The sequence below is a fragment of the Clarias gariepinus genome, chromosome 12, assembly GCF_024256425.1.
Source record: "Clarias gariepinus isolate MV-2021 ecotype Netherlands chromosome 12, CGAR_prim_01v2, whole genome shotgun sequence".
Lineage (NCBI taxonomy): Eukaryota > Metazoa > Chordata > Actinopteri > Siluriformes > Clariidae > Clarias > Clarias gariepinus.
The window spans coordinates 3,322,552-3,346,762 of record NC_071111.1 but is presented as its reverse complement, the minus strand read 5'-3'; the positions used below and the strand labels follow the sequence as shown (position 1 = coordinate 3,346,762).

General features: G+C 41.4%; 1 protein-coding gene across 1 annotated transcript in view; it reads right to left on the bottom strand.

Annotated features, from left to right (window-relative positions):
- The window catches only part of LOC128534674 (scavenger receptor cysteine-rich type 1 protein M160-like), a 37,232-nt gene extending 13,228 nt beyond the window's left edge, over window positions 1-24,004 (bottom strand). The window contains exons 1-11 of the mRNA XM_053509124.1: window positions 23,762-24,004; window positions 23,589-23,658; window positions 23,319-23,484; window positions 22,022-22,180; window positions 8,064-8,371; window positions 6,543-6,731; window positions 5,982-6,296; window positions 5,577-5,897; window positions 5,138-5,452; window positions 4,412-4,728; window positions 2,815-3,163 (exon numbers count right to left, since the gene is read on the bottom strand). Of these exons, the coding sequence (XP_053365099.1) occupies window positions 2,815-3,163; window positions 4,412-4,728; window positions 5,138-5,452; window positions 5,577-5,897; window positions 5,982-6,296; window positions 6,543-6,731; window positions 8,064-8,371; window positions 22,022-22,180; window positions 23,319-23,484; window positions 23,589-23,658; window positions 23,762-24,004 (2,752 nt within the window). The remainder of the gene's footprint in view (window positions 1-2,814; window positions 3,164-4,411; window positions 4,729-5,137; window positions 5,453-5,576; window positions 5,898-5,981; window positions 6,297-6,542; window positions 6,732-8,063; window positions 8,372-22,021; window positions 22,181-23,318; window positions 23,485-23,588; window positions 23,659-23,761) is intronic.
- Window positions 24,005-24,211: the final 207 nt, after the last annotated feature.

Below are 24,211 nucleotides of genomic sequence, written 5' to 3'. Positions count from 1 at the left end.
GGGGATTTCATACAAGGGCCAATCCCCGAAGGCGAATAAGGGTTACGCTCGAAGGACGTCATACCCTTTCTATGTGGTTCAGACCCCAGTTTCTCACTTTGGGTCCCACTCTAGGTCCGTCTTGTCGTCGCAAAATGCTAACGACAGACGCTTCCCTTACCGGCTGGGGTGCGGTCTTGGATGGCCGTCCAGCTCAAGGGCGCTGGAGAGGTCATCTTTTCGCATGGCACATCAATTGCCTCGAAATGATGGCTCTATTTTTGGCCCTACAGCACTTCCTCCAGCAGCTGAGAGGCTACCATGTTCTAGTGCGGGTGGACAATACATCGGTAGTCTCCTACATAAATCGCCAAGGTGGACTGCACTTGCGCCGCTTGAACGAGCTAGCGCATCAGGTTCTGCTCTGGGCACAGGACAAGTTCCTGTCCCTCAGGGCGATTTACATTCCAGGGCACATGAATGTGGGAGCAGATTTACTGTCCAGACAAGCTGTGACAAACGGGGAATGGAAACTCCACCCGGACATAGTCAGCCAAATCTGGGAAAGATTCTTTACAGCAGAGGTGGACCTCTTTGCCTCCCAAGAGACAGCACAATGTCCTCTCTACTACTCTCTGACTCATCCACCTCCCCTGGGTCTGGACGCGATGGCCCATACGTGGCCCAATTTACGCCTTTATGCGTCTCCGCCAATATCTCTGCTCCCGGGAGTCCTGGCGAGGGTCCGTCAACACGGTTTGCGCCTCTTACTGATAGCGCCCCATGACCGGCCAGAGTATGGTTCTCGGATCTAATATCTCTCCTCGATGGCTCACCTTGGATGATTCCAGTGAGGAGGGATCTTCTGTCTCAGGCGCAGGGGACAATATTTCTTCCCCGACCCGAGCTTTGGAACCTTCACGTTTGGCCCCTGAATGGGACCAACTAAGTCAAGCTGGTCTCCCAGCCAGCGTTATTGACACTATTCTAGCCGCTAGAGCTCCCTCCACTAGAAAAGCTTATGCCCTCAAATGGAATGTTTTTGAAAGTTGGTGCATGACAAAGCAGGTAGACCCAGTCCACTGCCAAATTGTTTCAGTGCTGAAGTTCCTGCAAGATAAGTTGTCCTCGGGCTTGTGCCCTAGTACCCTTAGGACATACGTGGCCGCTATCTCAGCCTGCCACGTTTCAATCGAGGGGATTACTGTGGGAAAACACCCTTTAGTTGCCTGTTTTAGTCGTTGAGCTAAACGGTTGAGGCCACCCACTAGAGCCACGACCCCTTCATGGGATTTATCTATCGTGCTCGAAGGTCTAATTGACACTCCTTTCGAACCGCTAGAGTCAGCGCCTGACAGGCTTCTGACTCTTAAGATGTTTTTTCTTATGGCCATTACCTCTCTCAAGAGGATTGGGGATCTGCACGCCTTGTCAGTCTCCCCATCCTGCCTGGACTTTGCCCCTGGGCTAGTCAAGGCCATTCTGCATCCTCACCCGAACTATCTTCCGAAAGTTCCATTTTCAAACATGCACCCTGTTGTTCTTGAAGCCTTCTGTCCTCCGCCTTTTACAGCTTCGGAGCAGGAGAAACTTCACCTATTATGTCCAGTACGTGCTCTTCGGATTTACGTCCACCGCACCTGCCAGTGGCGTAGATCAGAGCAGCTCTTTATTTGCTATGGAGGCCGCAACCGGGGGGTGGCCGCTACTACGCAGACCATGTCACATTGGGTGAGAGATGCTATTGCTCTCTCCTATGAGGCGCGTAGGCTCACTTCGCATCTAGGAATCAGGGCTTATTCAACCAGGGGGATTGCTTCATCTATTGCACTAGCAAGAGGTATTCCCCTGCAACAAGTGTGTGACGCGGCGGGCTGGTCCTCTCCGCACACATTTATTAGATTTTATAGTCTGGATGTTCCTGTCACTCCGGGCTCACGAGTCCTCGAGTCAGCTTTCCAGACATAGTTCTGAGACCTCTCAGCCTTGTGCGCACACGCTACACAATGCGGGGTCCAGACACTCGCAGTGCGGCGACGTTGGTACTCTCGTTCCCATAGCGTTTTCACGCAGCATCGAGTGTAGCCTTTGAAAGGGAACGTCTCGGGTTACTTTGTTGTAACCCTGTTCCCTGAAAAGGCGGGAACGAGATGCTGCATCCCAATGCCGCACTGCCCATGTGACCGGACGTCCGTTCAGACAATCAATCTGAGGAATGTTGCCGGCTCACTCCTATTTATAACCTGCAGGTGCATCTAATCAGATGACGTCACCTGACCGAGGTTATATAAGCCAAAATTTGGCGTGTTTGGTACACACATGCTTCACAACCGGCAATACAAAAAGATAGTCCCATAGCGTTTTCACGCAGCATCTCGTTCCCGCCTTTTCAGGGAACAGGGTTACAACAAAGTAACCCGAGACGTTTTTCACTTGTATTTACTTGTATTTTACGTTTTTCACTTGTATTTACTCGACAATGAGTAATTGTAATGACAATGAGTGACCGAAATTAGAGAATACTTTAGTGAGTCCTCCACTTCATATAGATAAAAACCTGAACCTAGGCCTCAGTCTCTGTGCCACCCCAAAGTGAGTGCTGGGCCCAGCCTGGCCACCCCTATGAAAAAAGTCTGGCTCTGCCACTGCCTGTCATAATGAACCTCCTGCAAATGGACCCTTACTCAGGCTCAGTCAGCTCTTTGGTAGAGTCGCACCAGGCTTTACATTTAAATAAAGACAAAATGGAATTCAAATAATGTCTGGATAGAATTACAGTTAAATCATGCTGATAATCTAACTCATTGTTTTTATTCCCTAAAGTCACTAGTTTACCTGAGCAGGTGACTCCAGCATCTTCATTATGACCACAGTCACTCAATCCCCAGCCTGCTGACCTACAGCTCTTCAGTGTCGACTCTGATCCACTGCAGCTCATCTCATCCATCCAGATTGGTCCTGATCCTGGTCCAAACTGCTGCACATTTACAGCCTTCCCACAGCGCAGCTCTCTACACACCACTGCAGCATCTTTCATATCCCAGTCATCATCACACACTGTTCCCCACTGTTTATCATGAAGAACCTCCACTCTCCCAGCACAGCGACTTCCACCATTCACCAACCTCACACTGTCTGAGACAGAAAGAGAGAGACAGAGAGAGAGAGAGAGTGAGTTTGAATACTTTGTAATAAATTAGAGTGTCCTGGTTTAATGGCAGATTGGACTTACATCAAATCACTGCATTTTTATCATATTTATATGGTAAAAGCTTGGATTTTCTTACATAATAACCATAACACCCAGATACATTGTTTGGTTAATTTTTTTAGTGTTGCTTTACAAAAACTACTCTGTTTTTTGGTAAATAATTGTTATTACCGAACAATATTTTAAATAAGCTTAATAATTTGAAAGTGCCCTGAATCAATGGCTATTTTCCAATCGTTTAGCCTGAAAGATCCTCATTTGTATCAGCGTCTTATCTATACTGCTTTTTTACCATTTATATGAAGAAATTACCAATACTTATGATTAATTTTTTTTGTTGGTACCTTCCACTTTTGACTGGCCTTTTGGAGAACTTGAGCTGGGTTTTTGTGAAGGAAATGAGGAACACTTCTCTTGAGTATGTACAGACCTTTCATCATCTGCCATAATAATGTGCATGCGTTAGTAAAACATTTTATACACACACACAGCTTTCAGAGCATTCAAGCATTTAGCATTACAGGTAGTCCCTGACGTACGAACATTCGAGTTACGAATTTCTGCAGATATGAGCGGACTGCGGTTCTATGAACATTCGTAGATGCAAACAAATCATGGAAGTAGCTCACGTGTATTGTGCAAAAAAGAGACACTGAGGTGCACCAGATAGCAATATTTATAATTATATACAATATTTTGACGTAGTGGTTAGCACTGTATCCTTGCACCTCCAGGGAAGATGAGAGTGAGAGATATACAATATTTTCAGTGTGTAAGTGAATGTATAAAATGTCTAAAGTCTGGTATATTGTATGTGTGTGTGTGTGCGCATGCGGGAGAAATGGATTGGCCTCACTGGTTTTAATGCATCAGTCCGGGATAGACACTCTCTGTCCTGTAAAGCTGTCCTGATGGTAAATAATCCTAATTTCAGAAAATTCTTAGGAAAACAGAGTTCACAGTCCAATGAAGTGAAAAACAATTCTAAGACAAAATGGCATTCAGGATCCTCCTCGCAATTAAAAGGCGCATAGACAACATGTATGTGCTTCTAGAATGGAACTCGTACATAAGTAGGGAATTGCCTGTATCAGTTTCTCTTTTTTATACGATAGTTTATATATATATAATATATAAATAAATATTATTTAATTCTAAAATTTTAACTTTCAGAAAATAAAAATTCACAGCAACATACAAACCAGAAGAGGCTGAACTGACTCCCCTGCCACCTGTGCAGGTAATATGAGCCACTTCTTCACTATTATCACATCTGTTCTGTCCCCAGGGTGAAGATGGACACTGCCACAGATTAGAGTCGTGTTTCCTACACTTCAGATAATCCAGCCAGTTAGGAGCAGATTTGACTCTTGCTTCAGTGTTTGACAGACTGCCACGTCTTCCACAGTTCAGCTCTCGACACACCATGTTTACTGTCTCATCATCCATCTGATTGTAACACACATTACCCCAGGTTCCATTGTAGAACACTTCCAGATTCCCCTTACAGCCCTCTGTGAGTCGCATCTCTTTAAACTCTGGGAGAAACAAAACAACTTGTGGACTTGTACTGAGACTTAATTAAATAATTATTTTAAAACATGTATTGTTGTGGAGCTAACTCTGCCCCTTCACATACAGTACACACATGGATAGCTGTCCAGTCCATGACAGCCTTGTATGAGTTTATTAAGCTCATAAAATTGGAAATGTATTTCACATACATTTAAAGCCATTTAGAATAACAGGGCTACAAGTTTGATTTGGGCTCCCTCATTACCTTGTTAGCTTTGTAATCCACAAACAACATGCTCTGTACTGGCAAGTTTTACCACTGCTGCTGTATGACAATCACTAAGTGTTTTTATGTTTTAATTGTTTAATACAAAAATACAAACACAGTTGGAAACTGATGCACATTAATGCACAACAGTCAGCACACTGTACCTGAGCAGACAACTCCAACATCCTCCTGGTGTCCACATTCCCCCTCTTCACTCAGCTGAGATCTGCAGTTCCATAGGGACGTCTCGTTCCCCTCACACTCCACCTCATTCAGCCATATGGACCCAGTTCCAGGACGAAACAAGGCTTGTATGTAAGTATTGAGGGCCACTCCACACTGCAGCTGTCTGCACACCACCTGTGCATCCTCAATATCCCACGAGTTATCACACACTGTCCCCCACGAGCCGCTGTGGAAAACCTCCAGTCTTCCTGCACAGTCACCCCTAGAACCAACCAGCCTGATGGACCTGGTGTCTGAAATTTTAAATGAACATAACCTTCCATATATTTGACGAGTCTGTATATTTAATAAGAAAGTTTTAAAAGACCATATTAGTGTTGTTACTAGTTTTTCATTTGTCGGCGTTGTGTTGCGTACCTGAGCAGGTGATGTACAGCTGTTCTCCAGAGCTGCAGTTGACAGGTCGTAAACTGCTGCAGTTCCCCAGATGAGCTTCACTCCCAGAGCAGCTGAAACCCGTTACACACATGTTTTTGTGTTCAGTGGTGAATGGAGAGGAGCGGTAGTTCAGCAGAGAGCCACAGCCCAGCTGTCTGCAGAGCACAGATGCCTCAGACAGACTCCACGAGTCCAGGAGAACTCTCCTCCAGTCCTGCCTAAAATAAATCTCCACCTCCCCCTGACACTCGCTTCCTCCAGACAACCGCACTCGCCCCTCATGAAACGCCATGGATGATCCTGAAGCAGAAGAACATCATTTAAATATTCTAATGAACACTGAGTTCATTCACTAACGTGGTGTAGGTGAGGTTAATATCTCACCATTACAGATGACTCCAGCATCGTGTTTATGAGAGCATGCAGCTCGACTCCATGATGAGACGCCACACTGTGATAGGTGTGTCTCATTCCCATGACAATCAAACACATCAGCCCAGATGTGGCCACTCCCCTCCCCAAACCAGCCCACCCCCACCACAGCCACAGCACTCCCACAATGCAGCTGTGCACAGAGAACATCTGCAGCTCTCATATTCCAGCTTACAGCACAAACTGTGCCCCAGTCACTGAGGTACTGGAGCTCCACTCGACCAGAACAGGAGTCCGGTCCGTTTACCAGCCGCGCCTTTGTGTGACCTGAACAAACAGCCGAGAGCTCAGTGAAAGAGGAACATTAACATTAACAAAGACACCTTAAAGTTTGATTGACAGGTATGTCATCTCTATTTAAACAGAAGTTAAATCATAATACTTAACCAGAACATATTAATCCCACTTTGTCATCATTGGACGTGTGAAAGTCTTTGAGTGAAGATGGTGTTGAACAGAAATAAATCTCAGATTCATTTCCTCTACACTGAAGCTCCTCTGTCCACACCTGACCCTCCCCTTGGCCAAAAGCAGCTGATCCCAGCACCTTCACAGGAATCCCACAGCCCAGCTCTCGACACACAAATTTTGCATCCTGCTGGTCAAAGTCTGTATCACACACTGTAGACCAGGGACCTCCATGAAGCACCTCCACTCTCCCAGAGCACTGGTGAGGACCAGCACTAAGTCTCACATTTTTACCTGGAATTTATGTCATTGTGTAAATATTGTGCAAAATTTAAACAAAAGAAAAAAAATCCAAATATTTCTAAATAGGTCCAAAAAGAGTTTCCTTAACATGTAATTTAAATACCCAAAATTGGCACTTGATTAAAGATAATTCAAACGAGTTAATTTACTAACATAACTCATTACATTTCCCTATTATTCACAGTGTACATTAGCAGATGACTCCAGCACCATAAAAATAACTAATTATAATTCATCCAATAATTTTGTGGTAGTCAGTTAATTTCTTAACCGTTTTGGTATAACTGTGGTCAAGTTTTGTGGTTTGGTCATAGTACGTGCATGTTATTCACAAGTTCTGACGCGTATCTTTCTTGTTACACAGTGTTACTCATGACTCCAGACGTCCGTTGATTTCATTGTCTCTTGTTTTATTTTCAACATCAAAATACAACGGTTGTTACAGTTTCTTGCATAAATCCACTGTAGTCACGACAAGTCGTTTGCTGTGTTCTGTAGCTACGGTCGATTACAGTTACAACAACATTTTACTGTATTTTTTAGCTTACAGTATCACGGTCAAAAAGCTTGTGTTCTCCACACCTTTCCGTATCCTTCCGGGTCTTAACAACAACTGAACAACTAACGTGCATGATAGACATGCAGCTACACAACTGTGGGATGATGTCACAGAACAACTCATGAAATGATGTCACAATACAACTTACTAGTATAATACTAAATGCTTAAACTAATAAACTTAATGGACATAATGTATAATGCTTAACTAACAGACTTAATGCTTAATGCTTAACCAGTAAGTTGAAATGAAATAAACACAACAACAAATCACAAGAATGAAATATGGCCCTTACAGTCATATCATTTGCTTATATTGTTGGTGTTAAAATTTTGCAGTTTTTCACTTTAGTTATTTTAACTTAATTTTTATAAATCTTAATTAAATATATATATATAAAGGTCACAGTTAGCTGCATATGCAAATGATAATTTAGACCCAAATTAGTGAGTATTTGTCCTCCCCCACTTTACCATACAGATAAAAACCTGAACCTAGGCCTCAGTCTCTGTGCCACCCTAAAGTGAGTGCTGGGCCCAGCCTGGCCACCCCTATGAAAAGTCTGGCTCTGTCACTGCCTGTCATAATGAACCTCCTGCAAATGGACCCTTACTCAGGTTTAGTCAGCTCTTTGGTAGAGTCGCAGCAGGCTTTACATTTAAATAAAGACAAAATGGAATTAAAATAATGTGTGGATAGAATTACAGTTAAATCATGCTGATAATCTAACTCATTGTTTTTATTCCCTAAATTCAGTAGTTTACCTGAGCAGGTGACTCCAGCATCAAGACCATGATGACAGCCATAACGTTCCCCTCTACCAGCTGACCCACAGCTTTTCAGTGTCGACTCTGATCCACTACAGCCCACACCAACCATCCAGATTGGTCCTGATCCTGGTCTAAAGTGACCATACTGAGGTGCATTTACAGCCTCCCCACAGCGCAGCTCTCTACACACCACTGCAGCATCGTTCATATCCCAGTCATAACCACATACTGTTCCCCACTGTTCCTCCTGATGAACCTCCACTCTCCCAGCACAGCGACTTCCACCGTCCACCAACCTCACACTGTCTGAGAGAGAGAGAGAGAGAATTTAAATACTTTGAAATATATGCTGAAAAGTTAAAACGTATTGCAAGCATAATTTATTCTGGAAGCCTGCAAGTATGTCAAAACAATCATATATTAAAGTGAATTTTACCATAACAAATAATGAAAACTTGTTCCACAACCCCAAAACATTCATATAAAAATAATCAACACAAAATATAAAGTAAAAATAAAACAAATTAACCTGCACTTTACCTCTAAAAAGAACTTCTGTTACATGAGGGAAGAAGCACCAGCATGGGGGCTACTGTGTAGGACGACTTTCACACGTGTGCGCGCGCCTATGTGTGCGCATACTGTACACACACCCACACACACAAAATCAGTTTTTAAACAGATTGATTTTCCACACTGCTATAGCCTTTTAAATTTTTTTTTCTTCAAGGAGGCCGTTGTTGCAGTACCGTTACTAAAGAACTGTCTTTACACTTGGACACAAAATAAAATAAAAAAATGCTTTATGTGCACACACACGTGATCACAATGATATAGTAAACAGTACACACGCACAGATGTTGACTATATGAGTGACGTATGCGCACTGAGACTGAGCATGGAAAGACAATTACCCACAATCCCACACCTCGAGAGAGAGAGAGTGACCACTGGCTCAGTTGTGATAACGTGATGCTAGTCTATTAAGATCTTGCTCATTGAACAAGTTAAAATTTATTTTAAAATTTTGCTCATTTTGAAAAACGCTTGCAAACCAAGTTACCTAGATTCCACTGTAGAGTGTCCTGGTTTAATGTCAGATTGGACTCAAACCAAATCACGGCATTTTGATCATATTTTTATCACATTTTAAAACCTGAATTTTACGATTACATTTTTTGTTTTGTCACCTTTCACTTTTGCCTTATTTCCATTTTTAGAGAACAGACTAGTTTATTTGTTTAAGAACAACAAACAGAATTCATCCCCTAGCAGCAAAACTCAGACTCAGATACCTCATAACGGCTAATATTCAGCTTGTTTAGCATGTGAAGTGCAGAATGTTTAGACATTTTTACTACGTCGATACAAATAACTTTATTTGTGATAGGTGTGTATTAGTAAGAGGGTTAGTAAGCGTGAGTGCAGTGTTATTCCCTTAGTAGAAGGGAAAGGTCTGGGTGCCGCCGGCGGAGATAGCCAGCCCCCGACTCCAGCATTAGAGCCCTCACAGCAGGGAGTGTGGGTGATCACTTGGTAGCATACACAGTTAGACAAGGCTAAGGCTAGCCCACCGGAGCACACCTCCTCTGCGCTTCACGTGTCCAACAAGCACCCGCTAAGAAACCAGAAAAGCTGTGGTTATAGGAGGCTCTATACTGAGGTACGTGAAATAGCCAGGCCTTTAGGGGCGCATGCGGCAGTGGTTAGGTGCATCCCGGGAGCAAGATTGCCAGACCTAGCAGGTAGCAGGCTTAGTGTCTTAGGGCTTAGCATCGTAGCATACAACTCAAAAGTTTGGGATCACTTTCTAAATCTATGGTTGTTCCTGATTTTTATTTCTTTTTTCAATGCTGAGGGTATCCAAATCATGCAATAATCAATAAATGATATGCAATTGAACAGTTGTCTTCTACTCACGATCTGTAAATTCTTCATAACGGCTCTAATCTGAGGTGCTGGTTGTTAATTGGTGATTTCTAAATTGGCTGGTAACTCTAAATAAACATCTTCTCTTCAGCAGAGGTAAGTTTTGGTCTTGATCTCCTGGGAAGATCTTAAGAGTGAGTTTCATCATGGGGCTTGATGGGTTTTACAAATGCACTTGACACAATACTGTTCTTGTAAGAACTTTTCCAGAAAGGCTGACCTCCATGTCTTAAAATAAGACCTGACTGTTGTTGTTACATAATTACCCAATTCCATTTGTGTTATTTCATAGTTTTGAAATCTCCAGTATTGTTGTAGAATGCAGAAAAAAAAAACACTAAACAAAAACAAGTGCAAGTGATTCCAAACTTTTGAGCAGTAGTGTAAATATACACACACATTCTGGACTTTCAAGCAATCTGGTTAAAGTACAGACTTACTACAAACAGACAAGAGCTATTTTAATAGTGACAGTAAATGTATTTCCAGTAAGTGTATTACTACAAACAGACAAGAGCTATTTTAAATCAAATCAAATTCAAATTTAAATTTTATTTGTCACATACACAGTCATACACAGTACGATATGCAGTGAAATGCTTACACGGCTGCCAGTGACCTTAAAAAATAAAAGCTTATACATAAGAAAATAAATATGAATAAAAGAAATAAGTTAAGAATAAAATTAATTAGTAAAATATGCTGTACAAAAAAGATATACTGTAATAAAATAAATACATTAGAAAATAAGATTAACTAGTGAAATGTACTGTACAAAGTAAAATATACTTTACAAACAGAATATCAATATAAGAACAAAATATCAATATAACTGATAAAGAAATATAGAAAAGAAAATAGAAATAGAAGTTTGTTAAAACAGAAATTTAGAAGTTTTGAAATGGCTGGGGTGTGCTAATATGCATAAAAAGTGACTTCGTAAAGTGACTTATTTAAAGTGATTTGTGCAGTGGTCCCTAGATGAAAATATAAATATGTAGTGCAAGTGTGCATGAATGTGTCCAAAGTGGCCATGGATGCCAAGTCAGTGTTGGATGTTAAAAAAGTTAGTCCTGTGTTGTGTTGTGGTTGAGAGACCTTATCGCCTGCGTTAAGAAGCTCCTCCTCAGTCTCTCTGTGTTGGCCTTCAGGGAGCGGAATCACTTCCCAGAACGCAACAGAGAAAACAGTCCATTGTTGGGATGGCTGAGGTCCTTTACTATCTTTCTGGCCTTGGTCCAGCACCACTCGCTATAGATCGAATGCAGGTCAGGGAGCTTGGTGCGGATGATGCGCTCAGCTGATGGCACAACCCTCTGTAGAGCTCGTCTGTCCTGCTGTTTCCAAACCAGGTTGTGATGTTTCCCGTCAGGATGCTCTCTATGCTGCAGGAGTAAAAATTCCTGAGCACCTTGGAGGGCAGTTTGAAGTCTTTCAAGTGTCTTAGGTGGTAGTGACGCTGCCGGGCTTTTTTTAACACTGTGTTGATGTGACAGGACGATGATAGGTCCTGCGTGATGTGAACACCGAGGTATCGAAAGCTGTCCACTCTCTCCACTGGGCTCCTGTTGATGACTGGGGTCTGGTAGTTCCTCTCCTGCTTTGTACTAAAGTCCACTATCAGCTCTTTTGTCTTGCTGACGTTCAGGAGGAGGTTGTTCCTCTGGCACCATTCCTCCAGATTTCCAATCTCCTCTAGGTAGGCCGACTCATCGTTGTTGGTGATCAGGCCCACCACGACAGTGTCGTCAGCAAACTTGATGGCGACGGTGGAGTTGGTAGTGGCCACGCAGTCATAGGTGTACAAAGAGTACAGCAGGGGGCTCAGAACGCACCCCTGGGGGGCTCCAGTGCTGAGAGTGATGGAGGCTGAGACATGTCCACCCATCTTTATTGCCTGTGGTCTGCCAGTCAGGAAGTTGGAGATCCACTGACACATAGATGAGCTGAGTCCCAGGTGCTCCAGCTTGGTGGTGAGTGTGGAGGGAATTATGGTATTAAATGCAGAGCTGTAGTCGATGAAGAGCATTTTTACATAATTCCCCCTCCGAGTGTCCAGTTGAGTGAGTGATGTGTGGAGGAGATGTGAGATTGCATCGTCTGTGGAACGGTTTTGGGGGGTATGCGAACTGTAGTGGGTCGAGTGTGTCTGGTAGTGAAGAAATGATGAAGTCTCTGACCAGGCATTCAAAGCACTTCATCACTACTGAGGTGAGGGCTACAGGGCGATAGTCATTAAGTGAAGCAGGATAAGGTTTCTTCGGGACAGGAACAATGATGGACTCTTTGAAGCATGTGGGGATCACCGACTGAGATAAAGAGAGGTTGAATATCTAAGTGAACACAGGTGCTAGCTGGTCTGCGCAGGCTCTGAGAATACGACTGAGATGCCGTCTGGTCCTGCTGCTTTCCTGGTGTTCACTCTCTTGTAGGCTCTCCTCATGTCATGCTCGGAGATGATGAACACGTTTCCGGTGCTGGCAGTGTCTTTCTGTCTGCAGCCGTTAGCGCCGCTAGCATTAGCATCGCTAGCGCTTTAGCTGCAGCCTTAAAGTGAGCATAGAAAGTGTTCAGCTCGTCTGCCAGAGTCACGTCCGCGTTCATCATACCGGATGTTGGTGCTTTGTAGTCTGTTATTGTTCTTAGTCCCTGCCACAGGCTTTTAGAGTCACTCTGTTGGAGTTGTGACTCTAGTTTCCATGTGTAGTGCTGCTTTGACTCTTTTACCGCCTTCCGCACGTTATATGACGCAGCCTTGTACGGTTCCATGTCCCCCGACGCAAGTCCCGTGTTGTGGGCAGTGGTGCGAGATCTCAGAGCGTCAGGGATGGTTTTATCCACCCACGGCTTCTGGTTGGGAAACGTCCTGATAGTCTTTTTCTCCACGGTATCATCCACTAGTTTCTTGTTGAATCCCACAACCACTTCCGTAAACACGCTAACGTCATCGTAGCTGTTTCAGAACATGTCCCAGTCTGCGTCATCAAGTGCGTTCTGTAACGCGACCACCGATTGGTCCGTCCAGCGCGCGACCTCCCTCTGAACCGGAACTTCCTGTTTCAGCCTTTGTTTGTATTTTGGCATGAGGAAGATGGCGGCATGGTCGGATTTACCAAACAGTAGGCGAGATTGTGCCTTGTAGCCGTCCTTGACTGTCGTGTAACAGTGGTCCAGTGTCCTTTCGCCCCTGGTGGGGCAGGTGATATGCTGATAAAAGTTTGGCGCTGCGCGTTTGAGGTTGGCACTATTAAAGTCCCCCGCCACAATAAGCGCAGCGTCCCGATGCTGTGACTGGTGCTGTGTGAGCGCCTCATGCAGCTCGCATAAGGCAGTGTCCGTGTCCGCTTGTGGTGAAATGTAAACGGCGCTGATTATGACCGATGTAAACTCCCAAGGTAAATAAAAAGGATGACACATGATGAATAGTAGTTCCAGGTTGGGTGTGCAGGAGCGTGTAAGTGGAACAACGCTCGCACTGTTGCACCAGCTGCTGTTCACCATTAAACACACGCCGCCTCCCCTTGACTTCTCCAAGTCCCGTGTCCTGTCCATGCGGTGAACCGAGAAGAACTCGTCCGGCTGGATGGCGTGGTCCGGCACCGCTGGGTTCAGCCATGTCTCGGTGAAGCAGAGGAGATTGCAGTCCCGAATGTCTCTCTGGAACTTTATCCTGGCCCTGAGGTCATTGAGCTTGTTCTCCAGTGACTAGACATTGGCTAGCAGGATGCTAGGCAGAGGTGTGCGGTGTGCACAGGCTCTCAGCCTGTTTCTGACGCCGGCTCGTTTCCTTTCGGGCCGAGGCTTCGCGTCGCGTCCTTTGTTCTCCCTCAGGATCTCACTCGGCCAGCTCGGATCCGGAGTTAAAAACTTCGAATTGTGCGGACATTGTATACCAATAGAAACAAGAGTGTCTGTATCATTTCCAATGTACTCAGTGGTGGTGATTTGACTGGTTTTAAAACGCTAAAAAAGTAACTTGTAGCAAAAAAAGCAAAGGTGGTCGGAGCAGTCAGGACGGCAGAGAATAAGAAAACATTTTCATGAATTGGCTATTACATTGCATGCCGTAATCAAAGGTAAATACAGGCAGTATTTACATTGTAAGTATAAACAGGACATGGCCATGAAGATGGGTTGACGTTGTATGGACAAGCAGACAGACAGACAGACAGACAGACACACACACACACACACGCACACACACACACGCACACACACACACACACAAATATCCACCCACACACAGCCCTGATCAACCTTTGCACTAAGTGATTGCATGTTGTGTGTGCATGTGTGTGTTTTGCTTTATTTTAATCTTCTAAAATGACTTCTATTTGCATTTTATATATAATGCTCTTTCAATACTGCCTGCAAGGTTTTTATTGTCATAAAAACTTCATGCCAGTAAACTGTATAAAAGTGAATTGAATACTACTTGTGCAACGGACACAGACTAACAGGCATGTAATGATTACCTGAATGTCGGAAGTGATTTTATAACTAATTTCTCATAATACAACTAAGGACAATCTGATCAGACTTATGTCCAGTTTTCTGAATCCTACGAAAAATAGACACTTTGATTGTTTATAAACAAAACAAGACATTATGGGAAACAAGACAAAATTTTAAAATAATAAAAAAAAAATCATAAGAACATAAGAAGTATTTGATTATTAAACACTGACAATGAGTGTGTACATACCAGCTGCTGTGAGTGTGAGTGTGGATGAAAGAAGAATAAAAGTCAGAAATATTTCCATCTCTCTTCACGCTGTACACGATGTGTTCACCTCCACTGAAATAAGGTTAGTGCTGATAAACAAATCTCCACCTCCTGTTTCTGAGGTGTGTAACTGACGAACAGAGCTCTGCCTCTTGTCTCTGAGGTGTTTCATATACTACTAAACCAGACACTCAGTTTTCTATCTAATGTCACTAAATAAGTTATGAAATTGTTCTAAAGGAAAAATTTATGATCCACTAAATGTTTATAGGATTTTGTAGGATTTATAGCTGACAGCAATTGCTACATATAAAATTTTACATTATTATATTATTCACTCACTATAATACTGTAGATCTTTACTCCCAGAAAACATTTACATTTGGAATCTGCTTTTGTATTTCCTTAGAACTTATTTACTTACTCCAAATTCAGCTTGTTCTTTCCCCGACCAAAATATACATTTCTATTTATTTGTATTTTTTGTCTGGCTCTTGTAAATAAACCTCACCTGGTTCGAGCACAAAATAAAAGCCATTTCCGTCCCTGTGTCAGTGCCCCGACGCTACAAATCTTTTACAATATATGTATATGTACATAGACACACACACATATAGACAGCCATGTAAATATAACAAAATGAAGACAGAAGGGGCATATTTGCACTGTATAAAGACCTAGCTGTGAGGAATGGGATGGATCTGAGGGAAATGAGGAGGACACAGGAGAAAGGCTGTGTCCCCAGCCGGGTATGTCAACAGTAGTAGAGTGTTTTAATTATCTGAATCTATAAACAAACATATGAACAATGTGTCATCAGTATGGCACCAGTATTGCGATGTGAAGTGGTGGCCTCTTAAAACAAGGTAAAGAGTTGTGTTGCATTTTAGGGACCAAATCATTTAAAGGATGTTGTCTTTTTGATCTTCATAACCGTGAGTTCCTCATTGGTTGCATAGACCACTAAGGCAGAATCAAAATGATCACCAAAATGAGATTCCTACTATTCATCACCAGCTGTCGATATAAAATCATGTCCGTTTAATGTGAAGTATAAATCATATTGAGGTAAGAAAAATTTTGTGGCGTAGGTCAGTAATGGGCAGCGTCGGTTCCTTATGAAAATATGTCTCTCAGGGAGATATAAACATTTATATTACATGAATCTCCTTGTTTTTAATTATTACTTTTATTTTTATTATTACATTTATATTTCATATATAGTGTGAATTGATATTGTTCAGATTAACATTGCAGGCAGAGATACACTGATCCTGCCACATGTGTGGAGAACATGAATAGTGACTAGTGTTACTGATAAGAACCATGTACATGTGGGGGGACAACCATGTACCAACCCGCCCACCTGTCTGAATGACTATAGACCAGTAGTACTAACTACAATCATCAGGAAGTGTTTTGAGAGAGTGGTGCTGGCCCACATTCAGAACAGCATACTGTGGAGCCCCTACAATATACAGTACGTACTCAATCGGAATGTTGGTTTTATTCTGTCTCGGCGACAGAATTTGGCTTTGTGCGTTTGCTTTTTACCGCTGAGTGGCGCTATATACCTATAGACTGACGCCTCGGGCATCAGTTTATTCTCTCAAGGATTAATAAGCTGCAGCTCCTTTACAGCTGCACAGAGTAGCGGATAAAATCAAGTGAAACATAGTAGTTAAAGAAATTCATAAATACAGTACTAAAATTACAGTACAAATGTAGAATTCGAATTAAATTAAATCTTATTAGGATAAAATTTAAGTGAAATAAACATTAACACTGTGAGCCTTTAGATTTTATCATGTGTAATTAGAAAAGCTTATTGTGTAGGGTTTTGTTTTATCTTATATCTTGTGTTCTTTAAATTTGTAGTAGGTTTATTAACTGATATAAATGACCATAAAATTTTAATTGTTAGGACGTTCTACTGCATCAGCAGATGTCGATGTCATTCAGCCCTGCTTGTGGTTTCGCATTATTATAAGAATGAAATGCAGTTGGCTGTTATGATTATCATAATTTTCTTTAATAATAAATAATGACCCCCGTTCCGCTGTACCACCGCTGGCAAATCCTTATGAAATACAAGTTAAACATTAAATGAATTTACAATCACAGTACATATACTGTAGGCGTTTCTTATTTTATAACGATATAATAAAACTATATTAGCCACATACCCTTTATAAGACTTCACTTTTATTTTAGTGCACTCACATTGACGCAAAAGCTTTAAAAAAAATTTAAATAATGAAAGAGATGACATGATCACCTTCATCACAGTCGAAACCAAAGAAATCACTAATTTATTAATGACTCATAAAAATGGTCAGAGTCAGTCTCCTTGTTGTTTTTGCCCAACGCATTCATAATCATTAGTCTACTTATGGAAAAATGTATACGTGCAGTTAAGCGTTGACTAGAATAAAGATGAGGATCACGGCTCAACATCATGGAGCCCTAATCCCCATCCAAATTAAATGAACAAATATGTAATAAATAACAATAGCCCACGTTTAAAAAAAGCATTTTTATTAAGATTATAAAAAATAATCCTGCATCAGTTTTAGGTGTTCCAGCTGCCACTGTTCTTATGGCTCTGTCAGAGTAAATAATTCAGTAACAAGCCTGTAAATTTCTATGTAAAACAGGTACATCTGTATGAATAAATTGATATAACGAGCTATTGATCAGTGATTTATGTAAATGACACAGTTCAGATGTAAATAAATGCTCATTGCTGCACTGTTTGGGGGAGGGACATGCTGTGAACGTTTGGTCTGCTGTGTGTGTTTGTGTGTGTGTGTGTGTGTGTGTGTGTGTGTGTGTGTGTGTGTGTGTGTGTGTGTGAGATAGTCAATACGTGTCAAGAGGTGTCAATGGGTCTTACATATTCATGAAAAGTCATGGATTATATAGTGAAACAGAGGCTCTGCTGAAAAAAGTTAGGCACATCAGTCACTTTAACCCAAATAAAAGGTCTTTCTGAGTGTTATGATATGGTTGTAACATAACAGATGTACAAACGGTGCGCACTGAATACTAAACCTTAACTAGGCACGAGGATTAATAAACTGAGATGCGTGTTTCTTAGCCCCACCCCACCCCCACTTTTCTTTTTTCTTTTTTTAAATAAAATATAAAATTTTAATATTTAATAAAAAATACCAAAGAAAATTGTGTATAGAGGAGAGAGTGGTTAAAAAAAATGCAATTTATGTAAACATAAAGAAAACCTCAATTTTTTCCATTCCAGATCCCAACTATAACATTAAAGTGGTGAGCGGTGCATTTTAGTTCCCTTTCAAAAGCAACACTCTGCTTAAAAACGCTATTGGGAACGCTCTTTGCGCGACCGGTTGTTGAAGCATGTGTGTCAAACACGCCAAAGTTTGACTTATATAACCTCGGTCAGGTGACGTCATTTGATTAGGTGCACCTGGAGGTTATAAATAGGCATAAACCGGAAACATCTTCAGGTCTTTTTGTCTTCAAGGACTGCATTGTGTGGGCATGTGTGCAAAATCACTGTTTTGAATACTGCGCAGGTGCTCCAGCTTGGTGGTGAGTGTGGAGGGAATTATGGTATTAAATGCAGAGCTGTAGTCGATGAAGAGCATTTTTACATAATTCCCCCTCCGAGTGTCCAGTTGAGTGAGTGATGTGTGGAGGAGATGTGAGATTGCATCGTCTGTGGAACGGTTTTGGGGGGTATGCGAACTGTAGTGGGTCGAGTGTGTCTGGTAGTGATGAAATGATGAAGTCTCTGACCAGGCATTCAAAGCACATCATCACTACTGAGGTGAGGGCTACAGGGCGATAGTAATTAAGAGAAGCAGGATAAGGTTTCTTCGGGACAGGAACAATGATGGACTCTTTGAAGCATGTGGGGATCACCGACTGAGATAAAGAGAGGTTGAATATCTAAGTGAACACAGGTGCTAGCTGGTCTGCGCAGGCTCTGAGAATACGACTGAGATGCCGTCTGGTCCTGCTGCTTTCCTGGTGTTCACTCTCTTGTAGGCTCTCCTCATGTCATGCTCGGAGATGATGAACACGTTTCCGGTGCTGGCAGTGTCTTTCTGTCTGCAGCCGTTAGCGCAGCTAGCTTTAGCATCGCTAGCGTCTTTAGCTGCAGCCTTAAAGTGAGCATAGAAAGTGTTCAGCTCGTCTGCCAGAGTCACGTCCGCGTTCATCATACCGGATGTTGGTGCTTTGTAGTCTGTTATTGTTCTTAGTCCCTGCCACAGGCTTTTAGAGTCACTCTGTTAGAGTGGTGACTCTAGTTTCCATGTGTAGTGCTGCTTTGACTCTTTCACCGCCTTCCGCACGTTATATGACGCAGCCTTGTACGGTTCCATGTCCCCCGACGCAAGTCCCGTGTTGTAGGCAGTGGTGCGAGATCTCAGAGCGTCAGGGATGGTTTTATCCACCCACGGCTTCTGGTTGGGAAACGTCCTGATAGTCTTTTTCTCCACGGTATCATCCGCTAGTTTCTTGTTGAATCCCACAACCACTTCCGTAAACACGCTAACGTCATCGTAGCTGTTTCAGAACATGTCCCAGTCTGCGTCATCAAGTGCGTTCTGTAACGCGACCACCGATTGGTCCGTCCAGCACGCGACCTCCCTCTGAACCGGAACTTCCTGTTTCAGCCTTTGTTTGTATTTTGGCATGAGGAAGATGGCGGCATGGTCGGATTTACCAAACGGTAGACGAGATTGTGCCTTGTAGCCGTCCTTGACTGTCGTGTAACAGTGGTCCAGTGTCCTTTCGCCCCTGGTGGGGCAGGTGATATGCTGATAAAAGTTTGGCGCTGCGCGTTTGAGGTTGGCACTATTAAAGTCCCCCGCCACAATAAGCGCAGCGTCCCGATGCTGTGACTGGTGCTGTGTGAGCGCCTCATGCAGCTCGCATAAGGCAGTGTCCGTGTCCGCTTGTGGTGAAATGTAAACGGCGCTGATTATGACCGATGTAAACTCCCAAGGTAAATAAAAAGGATGACACATGATGAATAGTAGTTCCAGGTTGGGTGTGCAGGAGCGTGTAAGTGGAACAACGCTCGCACTGTTGCACCAGCTGCTGTTCACCATTAAACACACGCCGCCTCCCCTTGACTTCTCCAAGTCCCGTGTCCTGTCCATGCGGTGAACCGAGAAGAACTCGTCCGGCTGGATGGCGTGGTCCGGCACCGCTGGGTTCAGCCATGTCTCGGTGAAGCAGAGGAGATTGCAGTCCCGAATGTCTCTCTGGAACTTTATCCTGGCCCTGAGGTCATTGAGCTTGTTCTCCAGTGACTAGACATTGGCTAGCAGGATGCTAGGCAGAGGTGTGCGGTGTGCACAGGCTCTCAGCCTGTTTCTGACGCCGGCTCGTTTCCTTTCGGGCCGAGGCTTTGCGTCGCGTCCTTTGTTCTCCCTCAGGATCTCACTCGGCCAGCTCGGATCCGGAGTTAAAAACTTCGAATTGTGCGGACATTGTATACCAATAGAAACAAGAGTGTCTGTATCATTTCCAATGTACTCAGTGGTGGTAATTTGACTGGTTTTAAAACGCTAAAAAAGTAACTTGTAGCAAAAAAAGCAAAGGTGGTCGGAGCAGTCATGACGGCAGAGAATAAGAAAACATTTTCATGAATTGGCTATTACATTGCATGCCGTAATCAAAGGTAAATACAGGCAGTGTATTTACATTGTAAGTATAAACAGGACATGGCCATGAAGATGGGTTGACGTTGTATGGACAAGCAGACAGACAGACAGACAGACAGACACACACACACACACGCACACACACACACACACACACACACACACACACACAAATATCCACCCACACACAGCCCTGATCAACCTTTGCCCTAAGTGATTGCATGTTATGTGTGCATGTGTGTGTTTTGCTTTATTTTAATCTTCTAAAATGACTTCTATTTGCATTTTATATATAATGCTCTTTCAATACTGCCTGCAAGGTTTTTATTGTCATAAAAACTTTACGCCAGTAAACTGTATGAAAGTGAATTGAATACTACTTGTGCAACGGACACATACTAACAGGCATGTAATCATTACCTGAATGTCGGAAGTGATTTTATAACTAATTTCTCATAATACAACTAAAGACAATCTGATCAGACTTATGTCCACACTGTAAAGAACATACTGTATGAATTTACAATAATTTACTGGCAAAAAAGTTGCCAATAAAATCCTGTAAAATACCGTTAATTGCTGTAAAATGGATTACAGTACAATACTGCTTAGCAATTTACAATAAATTAATGTTTCCAGAATACAGTATTTTTTTGTATTTTTTACAGGATTATAAAATTAAACTTGTAAAAAGACATTACAGGTTTTTTTTGTAATTACGCTAAATTACAGTACTTACCTGGCAACAAAAGTTGCCAATAAAATCCTGTGAATTCAACAAAAGCCAAGATGTAGCTGTAACATTTTTACTATGAAATTCCTGTAAATAACAATTTTAACTGTGAACTGTACTGTGCTGTAACCTGTAACTGTACTTTACGATTATACTGATGTAAATGCATTACAACAAAGATTTTGAAAAATAATCACTCAAATTCAAAGCTGTTTTATGAAAACTGTTTATTAAAGCTGTCACCTGACAACACTTCAGCACTGTAACATACAGTCATTTTACTTTTTTAACTACAGAAAAACTATTTTAAAAAATCAGCTGTTATAAAACAACTACAATTAACTCAATATTAAAGCATAAAACAATAGTTAAATAAAAGTTTGCCTAAAAATAAAAATGGACATTATTTACTCTCCCTTAAGTTGTTCCAAATCTGAGTTTCTTTCTTGTGTTAAATACAAAAGATTATATTTTAATGAAGTTTATAACCAGACAAGTAACATAGCCAACCTTTTTGCCAGTAAATTTTTGTAAATTCTACAGTATGTTCTTTATAGTGCAGAATTTTGGAATAACTGAAGGTGAGTAAATGATGGCAATCCCTTTAAGCTCAAACAACAGATCTGACTTCAGTTAAAACACAAGTCATACAGTATTTCTATTAACAGTATTATTATAATGTTTAAATCTGTCACAAATGCTACTGACTGTGCTGATTCATTAAACCTAAAATATCCTAACAAACATTTAGACATTTTTGAAACATTTAACATCCTTTAACATTTTTTGTAAGTTGACCAGTTTTTTTTTTTTTTTTTCACATGACCAAAGAACAAGTCTGAAATGAAGTGTCATTTTATAAATGGCTTCTCCTGTAGGTGTAGTTTTAATACATTCGTAAACTTACATGCTTAACCACTCAAAGTCCATTAGCCTTCTGAGAAGAGAACACACATGAGGATTGACTGTGTTGTTCCTCTTCTCGGAGACCTTCCCACTTTTTTTTGCTCCAACCTTTGATGTGCCTGTCTTGGTGCCGGTGTGTGGGTTGATTCCAACAAAACATCTGCACAAACATCAGTCAGACAAACATATGAATGTGCAGAATTTAATAAAACTAGTTCAGTAGTTCAAAAGCATTTGCTGAACTATAGTAATGCATTACAAAGGAATAATTCATCCAAGAGAAAAATGTCAATTTTTTAAAAACCTGAATGAATGTATTTCTTTTACTATAATAAAAGAATATAATAAGAATGTTTAAAAAAAATTAATAAGAATTAATAAGGAAAAAAAATGGAGCCATACAGTATTTTGTTTAATTTTTTTTTTTTTTTTTGACAGGTTAAGAATAGCTCAAAGATGAGTACATGACAGAATTTGAATTTTTGGATGGCCTATTTCTTGAAGTAGTGTCAAAGGTTTAATTCACCAAAAAAATCGAATTTCATTGTCATTAATAACTCACCCTCATGTCGTTCAAAACCTGTAAGACTTTTGTTCATCTTTGGAACACAAGTCAAGATATTTTTTATTAATCTGAGACAGTTTTCCCCCCTCAATATAGAGCAACTATTATATAGTATATTTACATCAATTGTTAATATTAAATAAAAAAAAGCACAAAGGCGTCACCAGGTTTTTGCATAGTTTGGAGTGACAAATTGTACCTGCGTACTTTGAAGTCAAAATGCGTAGCCGCTACGCAAAATGCGTACAGGTTGGCAAGTCTGAATCGTTAAACATGCAACACCAGTGGTTCACCCTTAATTTTATGAAGTGATGAGAATACATTTGTGCACAATAAATAAATAAAAATTTCTTTATTCAACAATTTCTTTCAGTCTTTGGTGTGTGTTTTTGGTGCACAAAAGTATTCTTTAAAGGGATACTCAATGCCGAAATGTTGAATAAAGTTGTTGTTTTTGTTTTATTTTCATGCAAAAAGTATTCTCATCGCTTCATGACATTATGATTGAACCACTGATGTCTTCCCTACCTTTCTGGGACTTAATCATCTTGGAATTCTTTAAAAAATATTTATTTGTGTTCCAAAGATGAACAAAGATCTCTTTGGCTTATGAATGACATGAGGGAGAGCGATTAATGACTGAAATTTCATTTTTGGGTGAATGAAACTTCAAAAATTTATATTTAAGTAATATAAATATGCACATGCATAGTTAAGTAATTTTCTTTTTTACCTCTGGATAAACTCAAGTGTGCAGGATGCCTCATGCTGATACACCAGATTGAAGATGTAGTATGATGCAAACAAAGCAGCAAATCCTGCCACAAAGTTGGGGTGTGGATTCACGACCACTTGGCCCTCAATACTCAGCATCCACTGAGTTGCAGTGAGAATTTCACCTAAATTAATAAATACAGACAACATGTTATAGAAAATACAAACTGAAAATACAACAAAGCAAGTTCATTAAATAATTTACAGATTTCGGTTCATTGTACATTACCTAAGACGATCAGTCTCGGAGAGTCTGGAAGTGTAAAATTATTTTCCACGTCCGCCACTGTTGCTGACACCTAAGAAACAAAACAAAAAAATTGGAGAAAAAAGTAATTACATACAAACTATAACCCCATAACCAAATTTTATAATAAAAAAAAAGCACAGAGCATGACTTACATCTGTCTGAAGAATGAGTGCTTCAGGTTTTTCCTTAAAGTGTGACAGAATCAGAAGGATGACACATGGGATAAAAGAGGATGCTCCACTGTCATCATACTTCATAAGTATGCGCTGCATCTCATTCGTCCCTCCTGGCTTTTGACGGAAACACTGAAGTATCATCTTTCCCCTTTCTTCCATAGACTTCTCAAGTTTCTCCAGAATGGTTATATTTGTAAGAGACTTAAAATGCATGTACATCTCTTTGGGCATGAAAAGATACGGCCATTCACTTTTCAAGTCAGCAATCGATGGAGGTGTGTAGGAATTGATGGACTTCCTTTGAAGATAATATGTTGCCTTTATTAGCTGACTGAGATGTCCTCTCTCAATCCCAGCTGGTCCCTCAGTACTGTAGAGGTCTTTCATTTCTCGTTGTTTTTCTTTGAGACTCTCCTCAGTCTCTTT